This window comes from Taeniopygia guttata, chromosome 12 (assembly GCF_048771995.1).
Source record: "Taeniopygia guttata chromosome 12, bTaeGut7.mat, whole genome shotgun sequence".
Classification (NCBI taxonomy): domain Eukaryota; kingdom Metazoa; phylum Chordata; class Aves; order Passeriformes; family Estrildidae; genus Taeniopygia; species Taeniopygia guttata.
Window position 1 is genome coordinate 9,837,840 of NC_133037.1, and position 15,028 is coordinate 9,852,867.

Below are 15,028 nucleotides of genomic sequence, written 5' to 3' on the forward strand. Positions count from 1 at the left end.
GAATAAAACTACTCTTGTCTTCCTATGATGTAAAGCTGCTGTCCAGCCTCCTTTCCCTCCCAAGAGATGAATTATTGGTACAGTGGGTGTGACCTTGCAGGGCCCCTGATTCTGTCTATTCTCCTGATCTTTCCTTAGGAGTAATTTTCAAGAAACACACTGGAGCATGAGTTGTGTTTAATGCAAAACCAGCACATTGCAATAACCCAGAAATGCCTGCTCTGTTTTGTGGGCATTGAAACATCCATGTTTTTAAGCCTGGTAGCTTGGCTTTATTGAAGGGAGGGTGAAATCCATTCCTGTACTGCTGGATCTGTCTTCAGAGATCTGCAGTAATTTTTTTGCCATGTACTGCAGCTTCCAGAAATCTTCTCTCAAGACTGAACCATTGTATGACCTTTGGATGGTTTGCATTGCAAAACTGGGAAATGAATCAGTTACTCTGTGTACAGGAGTATGTGGATGTTTATATAGATGTAATGTAAAGCTGGGGAGAGAAGTCTCTTGCACAAACAAAAAGCATTGAACTATTGCTTGTATATTCTTAATTTAAATGAAAAAATTACATTAAAAAAATCCCAACAGGTGAAAACAGGTTTAAAGGCAAGGCTATTATTTGAGGCTATAGTTGGTAAATTTGGTTATATTTGTTAAATTTGACAGGAAAATGGGAATTTGATTCAAAGGGAAAGAAAAATGGAAATTGATCAGAAAATAAGCAGCCATTCAAGCAAAAATATACTTGAATAATCCAATTGCAGTCCACTTTCTATGAGACCTGGGTTTGGACCAAATTTCAGGGTCTGGCTAGCCTCACACACATACATATCTGAAATCTGAGCCTACCTTCGAAATTTATGAAAGAATCTGTCCTAAAAACTGAATGAAAACCCCACAAAGCTGAACTCTGTTGTATTCCGAGTTTAAACTTTTAACTTGGCCTTAAGTCCACTGTTAACCATTCTTTTGTGGAGATGAATTTCCTTCAGAGTTTGTGAGATTTATGTCATTTTCTTATCTGCTTCTACTTCTAAGCTGCCTGAGCTTTTAAGAGGACCTTTGCATGGGAGATGCAGCACTGATGGCTGGGGTATAACTTGGATTTAGTACCTCTGTGGTAGTTTGAAGGCTGAGTTGATGCATAACAATGTAAATCTCTCTAAGGAAGCCAGTTTGTGTTCTTTGGAACTATTTCTCTGGGTACACAATGCTTTTCAGTATATTTTAAACCCTAGGTGTGTACAAGGGCCAATGAAATATCAGAAGTAATACAGTTGCTTGTCTGTCTTCAAAACACATTCCTGTTGGGATGGGAAGGTGAAGGCAGGAGTTTAGCAAATGAGATAATGGAGTTACTCTAAGGTTAAAGTCTTTCTAAAAAAATTGTGAGATTTTTTTCAGTTGCTGGAAATAAGACTAAATAAAAGGGAGTATTCCTCACTTCCCCAGGGATAACTGATGAAATCCAAGTGTTTATTGGAGGTGGCTGGAAGGGAAAGATGTGCTGTGTTGAGATAGGTCCTTGTAGCCAGTATTCTCATCTGGCTTCACTTCTGTAGATCTTTTCCTCTGTAAGATCTTTTCTGTAAGTTTGTGCACTGTGAAGTATAAAATATGGTAAGAGTTCTCTGATATAGCTTATAAAAGTGATAGAAAGGAACCCATTCTCTGTTGTTTGGGTTTTGTTTTGTTGGTTTTTTTTAGAGATATTTCAATGAACCCCCTTTACATCTATAGTTACCTATGTGAACAGTGCCCACTACCTTCTAGAGGCTGCTTCCTTAAAGCTTCTGAGTGGCAGCACAATCCTATTCGGACAGCACTAGCAGCTGTTTCATCTTTCACTCCCTGCAAAGTGAAGTGCTGACATGTTAATCCCCATTGCAGAGTTTAGAAGCTATCACTTGAAGCCAACCCCTCGAGCACTGACAGGTCTCTTTAGGATCATTAAAGCTCTTGGTATGGAAGGCCTGCCTCTGCAGGAATGAGGGTATTTTTCATTTCCCTTAAAAAATGTCTTTAACATAGGTTTAATCTGAGCTTCTTAACACTTTCCTCTTTCCTTTTTCCAGTTTTACCCTGCATAACTGCTGTCATACTGCCTAGTGCAGAAGCAGTGGTCCAAACACTCTTCTCAGGGACAATTTCAAGTTAGCAGTGTGCAGTTTCTCCAGCTTGACTTTGAAACATAAGTTGTCTGTATGTTATAATTGCCATAAATAGGGGTGAGAGCTGGAGAGTAATTTGGCATCTGCAGAGACGATTGCTTTGCAGGCCCAGTGCATGAGCAGGTCACTGTGCTGTCACAAGCCAGCTGAGTGAGCCCTGGCAGCAGAGTGTGACTCTCAGGGCAAGGTAATGTGACATAGCTTAGCCCAAGAGAAAGAGCTTACAGATAGAAACTTCTTCAGCCACTGTAACCCCATCTGAGCTGTAAAACCTCCTGAATGAGGACAGCAAAACAATATTTCTGTCCCATTACTTACCCCTTATCCCTTTTGTGACTCACTCACTACAGATGGTGCTGTGCCTTTGGAGGCAGCTGATTGTTCTGAAGTCATCACGTATCTGATTGATATGTGCCATATTTCATTGTCTTTCACTTGAAATATCTTTATTCTTATTCCTTTTTAGTTTGGCTGATTGAGATGGAATGAGTCAGATATAAATGAAAAGAGGACCTGGAGAATGCTAGCATGTTATATGTAATTGTCTTCTTAGGTAACATATACATCTAAACAAGGTGTAGGGTGGATTAATGCATAAAGTAACCACCGCATAATAAATTTTCCTGTGCACTTTTTGTTCCACAGAAGTGTGAGGCAACAAACCTCTTAGTTGGATAAAAGACCTCAGTCTTATCTTGGTACAAAGACATCCAGGGACCACGTTGTACAGAATAACTGCTGTGCTGTAAATCTGTATCCCAGATATGGTGTCCATTGGTGTAACTTATCCTCAAGTGTGTTGAGAACTGCTTTTGAGAATTTCTGCTGGCTGCCTCAGAGGAGTTATTCACTATGTGGTACAAGGCTGGATTGCAGTACCCAACGTCCTGGAGTTTGATGAAATGACTAATTTAGCAAAGATTAGTAATAGATTGGCATTTAGTAGGCAGTAAAACAGGTAACCAAAAATGGACAGTACATGTAAACCATATTTCATTTTCATTCAGTTTGCTGAAGATCCAAATGGGAGTTACCATTCTAGCTTTCCCCTGAGTGGCATCTTGTACTTTTCAAGAAAAATATGATGCAGTTGCTGCATCAGCTGCACAGAGAACTTTATACAGCATTTCCTATATGCATGCTTGTATCTGAGAGTATAATGCGACTCCCTAGTGCTGCCAGATGAATTAAAGTAAGTTCAGAACATACTGCATTAATTTTCAAACTGTATTTTTTCTTGTTTTCTCTCGCAAGTGAGCACATCTGTGAAGCAGCAGTACCACGACAACATCCGCTGGATTCGGGAAGCCGGCAGGCACAGCTTGGTAAGTGCACAACCTCCTGCAGCAGACGTGGCTGCTCCTGGTCCTGAATGCAGGCCTGAAAAGCAGGAATGGATGGCAATGAAAACAATCTGTAGCTCTTGGGGCTGACAACTGAAACCTTCTTTCAACAGCAGGATTTTAGGCTGAAGTGAAGCAGCTCTTTCCCTTCACTTCCTCATCTGGAAATGTTAAAATAATCCAGTAATATCTGCTCTTGTATCTGGAATGAAACATATCTGTGATTCACCCTCCACCTCAGTTCTTTCACAGTGCTATTCAAATATTCCTCTTGGCATTGCTGTGGACCAAGCTCCTCACACGTGCAGCTCCCAGAACCCTTTCCAAAACAGGAGACAGGGCTGAAGAGCTGCCATCCTTCTGCACTGTGGGAAGCAGGACACCAATGGATCATCCTTTGCTTTCCTTTTAGGGCAGGCTCTCCCTGTGAAGCCAACAAGTGATGCTGTAGAGCTTATATGTGCTCTCCCAGTCTGGATGCACAGCAGAGCTGTGCAGGACAGATGTTCTTTGCCACATTTCTCTTCCAGCCCACTGTCACCAGTTCCAAACCTCTGCTTCTCAGCTGTTGGGAAGGGATTTGTTGATAGGGGGATTATAGCCTAGCAATCAGGTTGAGTTAAAGAGTGGAATTTACTGGGCAGTGGCAGCTGAATAGAGAAATACATCTCATGGATTCTGTGAGTGAAGATAAAACTAAGTTCAAAGAGGGATTTGATTTTTTTTTTTTTCCTTGGAAGCTGGATGTTGGTGAAGAAATAATCTGTACTTTCTTCTTTGGAAGGAAAGGGGTCACTCCTGTGACTCCACTCATCTGGGACCTGAAGATAAGCCAGTGGCAGAGAACCTTATCCCTCTGTCATTTTTCTTTTGCAGGTTGTTGGCTCTCAAGCCAGAATCCTGTATTCTGATCAGAAGGGTCGGGTGTCTATAGCTGTGGCTATCAATCGAGCCATTTCTGAAGGAAAGATTAAGGTTTGTCTCTTTTGTCTTGATATGCTCTGCTAATTGTGTTTAATATCTGAGACTGGGGAGGCAGGTGGGAAAGGAGAAAGCTTCAAGCAGTGAGAGCAGGAGTGCCTGTCATTTACATGGGGCCAGTTTGTGTTAGAGCTCATTTCTCTCTGCCTACCACCACTATTGTGCTCTGTCACAGGAGGGAGGTGGGTTTAGAAACTCTCTGAAATTTTGTTTCACGAAGAGACTGTCTAATTTTCTGTTTGGGCACCTACAAGCACAATGTACCATTCTGTGATTTGCAGAGGGCACAAAGCAGGGACTGTAACTCCTTAGTAGGGGCCCAAATATTAAGACTTAAGACAGAAGTGAATTGAGCAGATAATGTTCTCAGTAGCAGTGTCAGTCTGGAGGATTCCACTGTCTTGTCCTTGTTTTTTTCCAGGCTCCAGTGGTCCTCAGCAGAGATCACCACGATGTGAGTGGGACTGACAGCCCTTTCAGGGAAACATCCAACATTTATGATGGATCAGCCTTTTGTGCAGGTCAGTGGAACAGCTGAGGCTTGTCTGCCTGGGCCAGCAAGGAAAGGCTTTAAACAGAAATAACTTTTTTTTATGCAACATTTCTTAAATGTTTTTGTTTAAAAAACACCCTTTAATCCCAATTAATCAGATTTCCTGAGAAGCTTTGTGGGATTTAACAATACAGACATGAATGTGGAGCTGGTTACATAGAAGAGGTCCTGAACACTGCTGGAAATTCCAAGAAAATGCACCAGATGTAATTGCTGAATGCAAATGGAGAGCAGTCTCAGAGGATTTTATCTTCTGTTTGATTTTAATTTGGTATCTCACTATTTCAAACAGGTGATCTGATTACAGCCATATTTCCTTGGAATCCACAAGATTAAAATCAGGTTTATAATAATATTTTACTTAAAGCAAAGAGGTGCACAGCTGTTTTCATTCCATTGCCTGAAGAAAGCAGTGTGGAGTTTCTGTAAGGAACTTTTCTGGTCATGAGGAAATATTGATAGTAAAGTCATAAGAATAAACGCCAGGCCTTGCTGCTCACTTAAAGCGTGACTGTGGGCAAATAATGTAGATTTGCTCTACGAAAGGACACTTTAAATCTGCACAACTTCCCTGAGCTAACCAGATTCTGCTTTTCAGTTTGTGAAACCATCTTTTAGAGAAAGAAACCAAAGAAATATCAGGTTGAAGACTTAAAAAAAATGGATGAAGCACTTTTTAACCTTAAATCTTCCTCAATTTTCCATCTGCAAAGTGGAAATTAGGGTAATAGCTTTAGCCCAGTGGTGTTTCTCACGAGCTGACAATCACAAAGAGGTGTGAGACTGGAGGATCTGCTGCTGTAGAAAGAGAAATTGATAGAGGAAGCTGAGCATATTGAATTACTTCCATTATGTGAATTGATAATAGAACCAAATTACTGCTCAATTTCAAGGAGAAAAGTTCCCTGTTAACTGGATTTCCTGATGAAATAAGGCTTTTAACTGTGTCCATCAGTGCCACTTGAACACTTTTTGAGCATGTTGGCTAGTTTTAATAGGGCAAATAGATGCCTTGAATAATGCTTGTTTCTCACAAGCTGAGAGAAAATGGTGCAGCTGCACAGAGAACAGAAATTCAAAGTAATATCTCCATTTTAGCAACATAAGTAATCATCAGGCAATGCCCTCAGAAGAGGGCAATAGAAACAAGGCTTGCTGAACCTCAATGCTCATCATGCTTTGTGGTTTTCTTTGCATTTTGCAATTTATGTGATCCATTTGCCTTCTTCAAGGGCTTATCTAAAGCCTGTTGACCACTGATATCACTGGTCTTTAAAACCAGGCCTAAATCTGTTCTACCAGATGAGCCTCTGGAGACAATAAAAGAACATCTTAGGTCTTCCTCTCTTCCATCTATCCTCTTGCTCCAACACAATTTTTGAGCTGGTTTGGGTGAAATTTGCTCCTCTTTAACACACAGGACATTTCCAGAATGTTTGTTTGTCTCATTTTGTTTTAAAGTACCTCAGCCTGATGGGTCATTGCTGCTCTGGAAGTGTATTTCAGCACAGGCATTTGCAGCCAATGACCCTTATCAAAGCCAAGGAGCAGCAAGTTATTGCATTGTTAGTTCACTCCTTGTCCAACCTCCACTCTTATCAGACCAGTGGCTGAGGAGAAAATCTGTACATTAGAGAAGATGGTGATTTAGATCTCTCCCATTCAATCTCGACAGCACTGTAATTATGATAATTGCATTCTTAAAGTGACATAACGTCAGATAAAAGATGCCATAATGGAGCCTTTGAAAGGGTTTAACATAGATTAGCACTTAAGTAAACTAATTTTTCCATCAGGCACATAACTGTGGGTCTGCAGATGTGGCTGGTGGGGATATTGTTGTTTTTCTCTTATTTTTTCCTGGTAAAAAATATGGCAAATTATTGCCATATTTTGAATCTTTCCTGAATTAAATCTGGATCTTTTCAGTACATTTTACTCTTATCTTCTTTGTGCACCTCTTTCCACCTCTCTGGGTGTATGCTTTAGCACAAATTGCAGTGAATATACAAAATTCTAGTGAACAATTCAGTGGAAACCATGCATTAATCAAATTATATTTGTCTGTTAAATTATATTTCTTTGGGTTTTTTTCTAGACAAACCTTCTCACCTGTTCAGGGTAAAATTCCCACATGTTCAGAAAACTGGGGTGGATATAATTTTCATCCCAACTTTGCCCACAGAATGCAACTCCTTAGCTTTAGGCTGAATTTCTGCACATGGCTGAAGTAACTCTGCACTGTGATCTGAAAATATTTCAGACTTCTGAGAACTGCAAGGTGTGTAGTGTTCCAGGTGTCCTGTCCATTTTGAATCCACACACATGGATGTGTCCAGCCTGTTCTTCCATGGCTGAGGTATCCCAAAGGAGTGCATTGTATTTCTCTCCACCCTGAAGAAGGATCTCAGAGCTGAAGAGTGGCAGGCTGCCTGTGTTGGAGCACAAATGCAGGAATCACCAGTGTAAAACTGCATTTGCTTCCTCTAAAGTCAGGGCAGAGTGAGACAAATCTCTCTTGCCTGTTCCTCCCAGGACTGAGATGTTCAGTGAACACCTTTGAGTAAAACCTGCCTCCAACCCTGCCTTCCCACAGCCCCAGCGAAGGTGTTGGTGGAAGGAGGGAGCAGCACAACACAAAAATGAGCGTGGCCCATGGGTAGTAACACCTTTGCTCTCCTCCCAGACATGGCAGTGCAGAACTTCGTGGGAGACGCGTTCAGAGGAGCCACTTGGGTCGCGCTGCACAACGGGGGTGGAGTTGGCTGGTGAGAGTTTGTTTGTGTTCCTAAAGCTGGGCTCTGGATCCTGCTCCTGCTGCTGTGCATGTGTGTGGGGAAGGGAGACAGGAGCTGCAGAAAAGATGTGCAGTGCCAGAGGAGAACTGTGTTGTGATGGTGGGAAGGATGGGTTTGGAATCAAGGACTGAAAGGACAAATTATAAAGCAAAGTATGGTGCTATATGACTCTCCTTCTAATTAATGCTCATATGTCCAGAAAAAGTGTTTTGAACACTGGCCACAGCACAGTTTGAAGAACTTCATTTGATGAACAAGGACAGTCTGCTGTGGTCATTTTGAACAGGTCCTGCTTCCAGCATTGTTTTCACACATGCACAGCCAGAGTGTCAGTGGATGGATTATGTTCAGGTCTCCTCTCAAGCTGTTTTTAAACCTGTGACCTTAGGACCCCAATAGAAATGCTCCTGTGCTGCAGTGCATGAGGGGTTATTGAGACAAACCAGCTGAGTGCCAGCAAACCCCCCAGTCTTTCTCTCCCTGCTCATGCCTGGGTAGCATTAAAGACCACAGCCAAATAAGGACTGAACTAAAGACCTCCTTCACATGACATGCAGGACTAAGCCACTTGCCTAAAGAGAAAAGCAGAATGAAAGAAATATTCTCTATGGAGATGGAAACTAATCTCCTCCATCTGTCACTGAAAGGCTACCTGGACTGGCAGAGATGCAGGACGTGGGGAAAGCCTGGCCACACTGAAGTCTTTAGTTCTGGTTTGTGCTTTCCAGCATATTCCAGCCAAGCTTCTCCCATTTTACAGTCATGTCTTCATTTGGTGGTATCAGCAATCTAGAAAGGCACAGCTCTGTTAAATACTGTGGTGAACCCTCATACTTCCCTGTTTCAAACAGTGCTGGAATATGCTAAAACCAGCAAGGCAAAGAACTTGCAGCAGATGTTATCCTCAGAGGCATTTTATGATAATTGTTATTCATCTGGATGGGCTGAATCTAGAAAATATCCCTTCAGGTCAGTTGAAGAACTCCCTCTCTGTACTCTTAATTCCTTTGATTTCTGTGACATAAATACTGTATAGAAGGGTACAGGAGAGCAAAACTGAACAACTGGAAAAGAAAACTTTATGAGGACTTAAGCACATGGAATGAAGATTTGCATTTGCTGATTTCAGTGATAAGGACCCACAGCCATGATTTCATTCACAATTTCCAGAATTGTGAATGGAAAACACACACCAGAATGTCTCCCTACTCTGGTCATCTCAGACTGAGGCTCCAGAGGTAGTAGCAGACAAGTTCTGTCTAAATTTCCTCCACTGAGTTTAACATTTTAAAATATCTACTTATCAAATACAAGCAAAGAAAACACTTTTCATAACATGTTTTGTAAAGTATTTGGGATATTTTTGTGATAATTATAATTATTAGAATTGCTAAAATAATTGCTTATGCCATGAATGTTCTGTGCCTTGAAGATGCTAATTCAAAGGATACAAATTATCCTATTCCTTTCTGGTCTCTCTCAGGCCGATCCTTCCAGGACACTTTTAGTCCTCTGTGCTGCTCAAAGATAGCTTGGCTGAATGGTGAGACTGCCCTTAGCTCTAGAAAACTGGCCCTGATCACACTGCAATTTCAATTATACTGTTCTAGTTGTTTTGTAAGCGGAGTTACATCATTAAAAGAAACCTTGCCACAAGGCAGAACAGATTTATACTGTAATTTATGTAATGCATCAGAAAATTTGAGTGTGGCCATTCACTGAAATCAAAATATCTCTGGAGAAAACAGAGTTTGGTTCTCCTTTTTGTCCTTTCCTATGGCTGCTTGCGGGGTTGTGATGGCAGAACAGTACCCGCATGCCTTGTTCTTGGAGCAGCATAGCCCTCCGTGATTAAATTACTGTGCCTCAGTGAAGAGTGCAGGGCCAGAAAATGAGGTGTGTGTCTGCAGAGCCTTAACAAACCACGGTGCTGAGGCTCAGCTGTGGTGGCCATGTCGTGTCACTGAATGCCCTGGCAGGGAGAGCCCCTAAAGCCAGGCCAGGCAGGTGCCCCTGCTTGGCTTGGCTGAGGTGGCACCACCCTGGCAGGTGAAAGGGCTGCACCCCTTTGCCTTCTGAGTAGACAGAGGAGTATTTTAAAGAAAAAGAAGAAAAAACAAACCCCAACCATAAAAAAATGGTTTTCTTTGCCTGGAGAAGATAGATGCTTTTAACTGGCCCTATTCTGCTTTTTCTCTGGAGTGCTAAAAATCCACCTGACTTTGCCATAAAGAAATCTCTACATCTTTGATAAACTCGTTTTGTCATCAGCTGATTTGGAAATGTGAAAGTTTATATACGTTTATAAACAAAAATACATGTGATTAGAGAGAAATCCAGTTGTCATTGGCAAGATTCTGCCCTGGGAGTTCAGAAATGGATAACTGGACTGTTTTTAGTTGCCAGTCCTTCCTGCAGAGGCCAGGCTTGCCTGGAACTGCTGGCAGATTTGCTGTGTCTTCCCATTGAGAATGCACAAGTGCCTTTTACATGCTTTATTTTCTGTTACAGCCTCGTGGGACAAACAATAAAGGCAGGATTAATACTTATTTAGCTGGTATATGCATCAATGTACTCTGGGAGAGATGGAGAGACTGAAGATTAACATAGTCTTGACTATAATTACAGCAAAGGACTGTTATTAATTTTTTGCTGCCTGTTTGTTTGCAGCAGAATTTGTATTAGCATAGAGCCTGGATAACCTGTAGTAACAAAAAGGCAGATGCAATTTAAGAATCCATCTGCACTGTTGACAGTGTGACATCTTGATTGTGAGAGAGGCCTTGTTTTCTTTGATCATCTTAGGAGGAGACATCTGGAAATTATAGGAGGTAGCTTAGGTCAAAATGCCACATGTTTCTTTAATTACCTGAAAACGTGACCCAATGCTAATGAAGGCAGAGAGAAGTTTTTCTAGAAAATCCATCATAGCAAACATTGGCATTTAATGTAGGTGTGGTTTTAGGCAGTAGAACAGACCCTGGTGAGTGATTCTGATTTGCACTGGAGTAACTCCATGGAAATCGATGGAAAGGCACTAAATTTACCAAGTGCAAATAGATCAGATGCTCCTTGTTCATGCCTAAGCTTCAAATGATGCTCTTTGGGATTCTGTGGACAGAGGGAATTTTTGCCACTGAAGGAATTCTCCCTCTATGGAATATCTTTATAAAACACTGGTTCAGAGGTTGGGGTTTCTTTGGCTTTGAACTCTGACAGAGAGAGTAGTGCTCTGTTCTCTGGTCTCTGAACACAGGAGCAGCAGAGTATGGTGGACTAAATGGCCCTGGCACAATTACATTTGTTGTCATCCAGTCTAGTCTCCTCTTTTGGAGAGGACAGTAACAACATGAGCTATTCAAAAAGTAGAATTTGCAAGAAATACAGATGTTTGGGTGTTTGTATTCATTCCCAGATGAGACTAAGAGCAGAACTAGTGAAAGACTTCACACAGTAAAAACATCCTGGGAATTAAATTTTAGGCTGAAAAGAGTTGACAGTGTCAATCAAAAAGAATAATTTTATTTTGAAGAGTCAGATCTTACAATATTCAAACATCTCAATTGAAAACATGACTTTGTTTCAAATTTTCCAGTTAAAAAAACTAATTCATTAAGTGATGTTCTGCTGTTAGAACTGTCACTTTCAAGAAAACTGTGCCTTTCAACAGAAAATGCATTTATAATAGTGACATATCTGATAATGGAAAAGTGAATGGAGTCCAGGGAATAAATGTGATGTGATGATGGTGAGATCTGGAGCCCTGAGTTCCTTGCTGAGCTCTGTGATAACACACAGGTACTGTACGTGAGTAGTAGTAGAAAGGCAATTAACATCACCTGAGTAACAACATTCCATTGAAACTGAGAGAACTGAGCTCTAGTTTCAGGAAGTAGAACTCAGGTCTGTGAAGCTCTAGTTTAGCCTCAATTCCCTATTTCCTCAGAAGCTCAAGTTACTGCTAGAAAATACACATTAAGAAACAATTCCTTCCTGGACTGGAAGACTCTCAACTCCTATCTGATTAATGGGCATGTCTGATGTTGTTCTATGTAAATTTTGTAAACTTATATTAACTATAAAACTCAGAGGACAAAATCCTGCCTCCAGGGATTTCCATTAGTGTCTCATGCAGTGTACTGTTGTATGATGTGTCCTGTCCCTCAGGTATGGCTGATGCTGAGCTCTAATGCCAGAACTCTCACAGATTTACAGCAAGATTAATCTCCCAGCTGCATCCACCACTATTCACCATATGCCATGGAATGGGAGCTCCAGCAGGCCAGATTCTGAAGTCAGACAAGATGTTTTTCTCTACGTGTTTTCCCTGTCCTTTAAAACCAGACTGTTATTTCCCCCAAGAATAATCTGTTCATTTTAATGTATTTCTGTTCTTCTTCTGCCAGTAAGTCTGCTTCCTGAAAAGTTGGCACTGATGTCTTTAAACATCTCTGTATCTCATACAAAATGAATGATGGTTTTGGAAATGATTGAGGCAGATGTGCATTAAGTGGTGGTTAACACTTTTTTAATAAAATGCTTATGCTCTGTCATTTGTCCCAAGAGAATATAAATAGATCCATCTGCCTGCTGCTGTAAGCACACTGTCACCCTCACGATCCTGGATAGATGGCAGCTGTAGTGTAGCAAACATGAGGAGTTGAACCTTTAAAAACACCCTGAGACAGGTAAATCTCTGGCCCATCAGATCTGTTAACCTTTCTCCACCTGTATTTAGAGCCAATACATAGTGCAGGATGCAGGAGATACTGAGCAATCTTAATTTTTGGAATCCCTGCTTAGAGCAGATCCTGATTCCCAGCTGGGCATTACAAGAAAGGTGGACTAGGTTTGCTGCAGGTCAGGAAACTAGGCCTTTGCCTGAAACACTCTTTTTCTTTTATTGTAACTATAAAACATCACTGATAGCCTTTTATCCAGAATAATTTCTGTATTCTCATCCTCCTTCCTGCAGTACAACCCAACAAATCCTGTAAATGTGGTGGTATTGCTTTGAATTATTTTTATTTGATTCTTTACATTTTTTTTTAGGGGTGAAGTGATCAATGGGGGATTTGGTCTGGTTTTGGATGGGTCCAAGGAAGCTGAAGAACGAGCTAAGATGATGCTCAGCTGGGATGTTTCCAATGGAGTAAGCAAAACTCATACATGTATACTTTAATATTAATTTATTCTCTAGCTGTCAGTATAATTTCATCCTTACATGCTGGCAGAGAATTGGCTCTTTGATTTCATAGTTGAAAATGCATTGAAAAGACATCTTCCTTTTAAAATATTTATCCCACTATAAAAGCATTTGCTGCTCAAATGATACTGTTATCTAAATCTAGTGCAGGTTTTACAGAGCTGGGATGGAGTGCACAATTATTTTTGGTGAGGGCATTTTTTAAGTTTATAAGGTACCTGGCTCTACCAGTGTTTATCTGTCCAATGTTATACATGGAAAAGTACCACATCTACTCAAATACTACTCATAAAAATGAAGTATTGCAAAAATCACTTGCAAAATCAGAAGGGAAACTAAAAACTGGCAGAGGGTTGAAAGATTTATTGTCACGAGTTGGGGGCCAGTTTTTGCACAAATATGGTGCAAGGTGGGTGTGGTGAGAGAAATGTCTGATTTTTACACCCTTCATTCTGTTGTCTGACAGGTCGCCAGGCGCTGCTGGTCGGGAAATGCCTTTGCTTACGAAACCATCTGCCAAGCAATGAGGGAAAATGGCACACTGAGGGTGACTCTGCCTCACAAGGTGCTGGATGAGAACATCTTGGAGCAAGCAGTAAAACATTAGTGGTACTCCACGTGCAATGTTGCTCCTGCAGATATATTTGAAGTTCCTTCCTTGATATCCTGTTTTGCTCTCTGGCCAAATGATAAAAGCCTTGCAAAAGTCTGTTCCATGTGAATTTTTTTCCTCTCTAACTTATGAACGGGGCAAATTTGTTTGTGTTTGTGACAAGTCGACCAGGAACGGTCTTTTCACCAACATACTTGGAACAATGTTTGCAATAAGAAACTTTTCATGATGGGAAAGGAATGGGAATATTTTTTCCCTGAAAATTAATGGGAAAAAATCCCCCAACAACGAAACAGTCACTTTTTCCTGATAAAATATAAACTAATGTACAAAAGTAATTCTTAGCTGTCCTGTCTGATGCTAAGCATGGTCCTTGCACAGCACACAGGCTTCATTCTGACGTGAACACAGTGGCAGCAGTCCCTTCGCCCTGTAGACTTGCTCTGGAATGTCACTCAAGCTCCCTTTGGAATGGAAAGGGGTGTTCCACACATAAAGCTGCCCTGCTGCTGCAGAGGGGGTGTGATGAGCTGCAGTCTGTGAAACTCCAGCCCTGCCAGAGCCCAGGGTAGCGCAGGTGAGCACTCTGCAGTTCTGCACTGCCTCTGCTGCCAAGAAAGGGAAGCGTTTCTTTTGAATCACGAGTTCTTTACTCTGTTCACGTACTGTGCCTCTCTCCAGATGAACAGTGAGAGTCTGGCATCTGCTTGAAACTGAGCCTTCTGTGAAGTGCAATCTGCAGTTGATAGGAATTGCTTTACGTTATGGAAAAAACCCGCCCACATTGCCAATTCATATGATTGAGATGGGAGTAGCTGTCAGGCAGATTTGACAGCCTTTGCTTTGACATATATTATGCATTACCTTATTAATAATCACGGTGGACTGGATCCAAAGTTAGGGTATTGGTATTGTGTGAAACTACTCTAATTTTCATTGCCCAAAAACACTGGTGGTTCTTGCTTTGTCAAGAGGAACAACCAGAAAATACACTGGCTTTTCTAGTACCAAGCTGTGTAGAGCTATCCCATAGACTCACCTTAATTCTGAGTGGAAAATACACCACAGACAAGATGTTGAAGAAATACTTATCACAAATTCTTCACCTTCGTATTATTCAGTACTGGGGTACCTGCCAGCATGTTCATCTTTACATCCCAGGCACAAAAAGAACCTTATTTTTGTCCTAGTAGCCTTATTGCCCAGAGGACATAACCTTACCAGTATAGCCATGTTTAATCTCTCCCTGGGAGTTTATAGCTGGACTGCCTGCAGGGACACACAGAACCCTCATGGATGAGTGCTATAAACAGCTACAAGTTGAAATTCAGATTATGAAGCCTATTAATGAGGCAGGATGAGTTTA

General features: G+C 41.2%; 1 protein-coding gene across 1 annotated transcript in view; it reads left to right on the forward strand.

Annotated features, from left to right (window-relative positions):
- UROC1 (urocanate hydratase 1) overlaps positions 1 to 13,758 on the forward strand; it is a 39,075-nt gene extending 25,317 nt beyond the window's left edge. Inside the window, exons 15-20 of the mRNA XM_002194599.7 lie at positions 3,423 to 3,493; positions 4,388 to 4,486; positions 4,914 to 5,013; positions 7,732 to 7,813; positions 12,896 to 12,995; positions 13,516 to 13,758. Coding sequence (XP_002194635.5) covers positions 3,423 to 3,493; positions 4,388 to 4,486; positions 4,914 to 5,013; positions 7,732 to 7,813; positions 12,896 to 12,995; positions 13,516 to 13,656 — 593 coding nt within the window. The 3' untranslated portion in view covers positions 13,657 to 13,758. The remainder of the gene's footprint in view (positions 1 to 3,422; positions 3,494 to 4,387; positions 4,487 to 4,913; positions 5,014 to 7,731; positions 7,814 to 12,895; positions 12,996 to 13,515) is intronic.
- Positions 13,759 to 15,028: the final 1,270 nt, after the last annotated feature.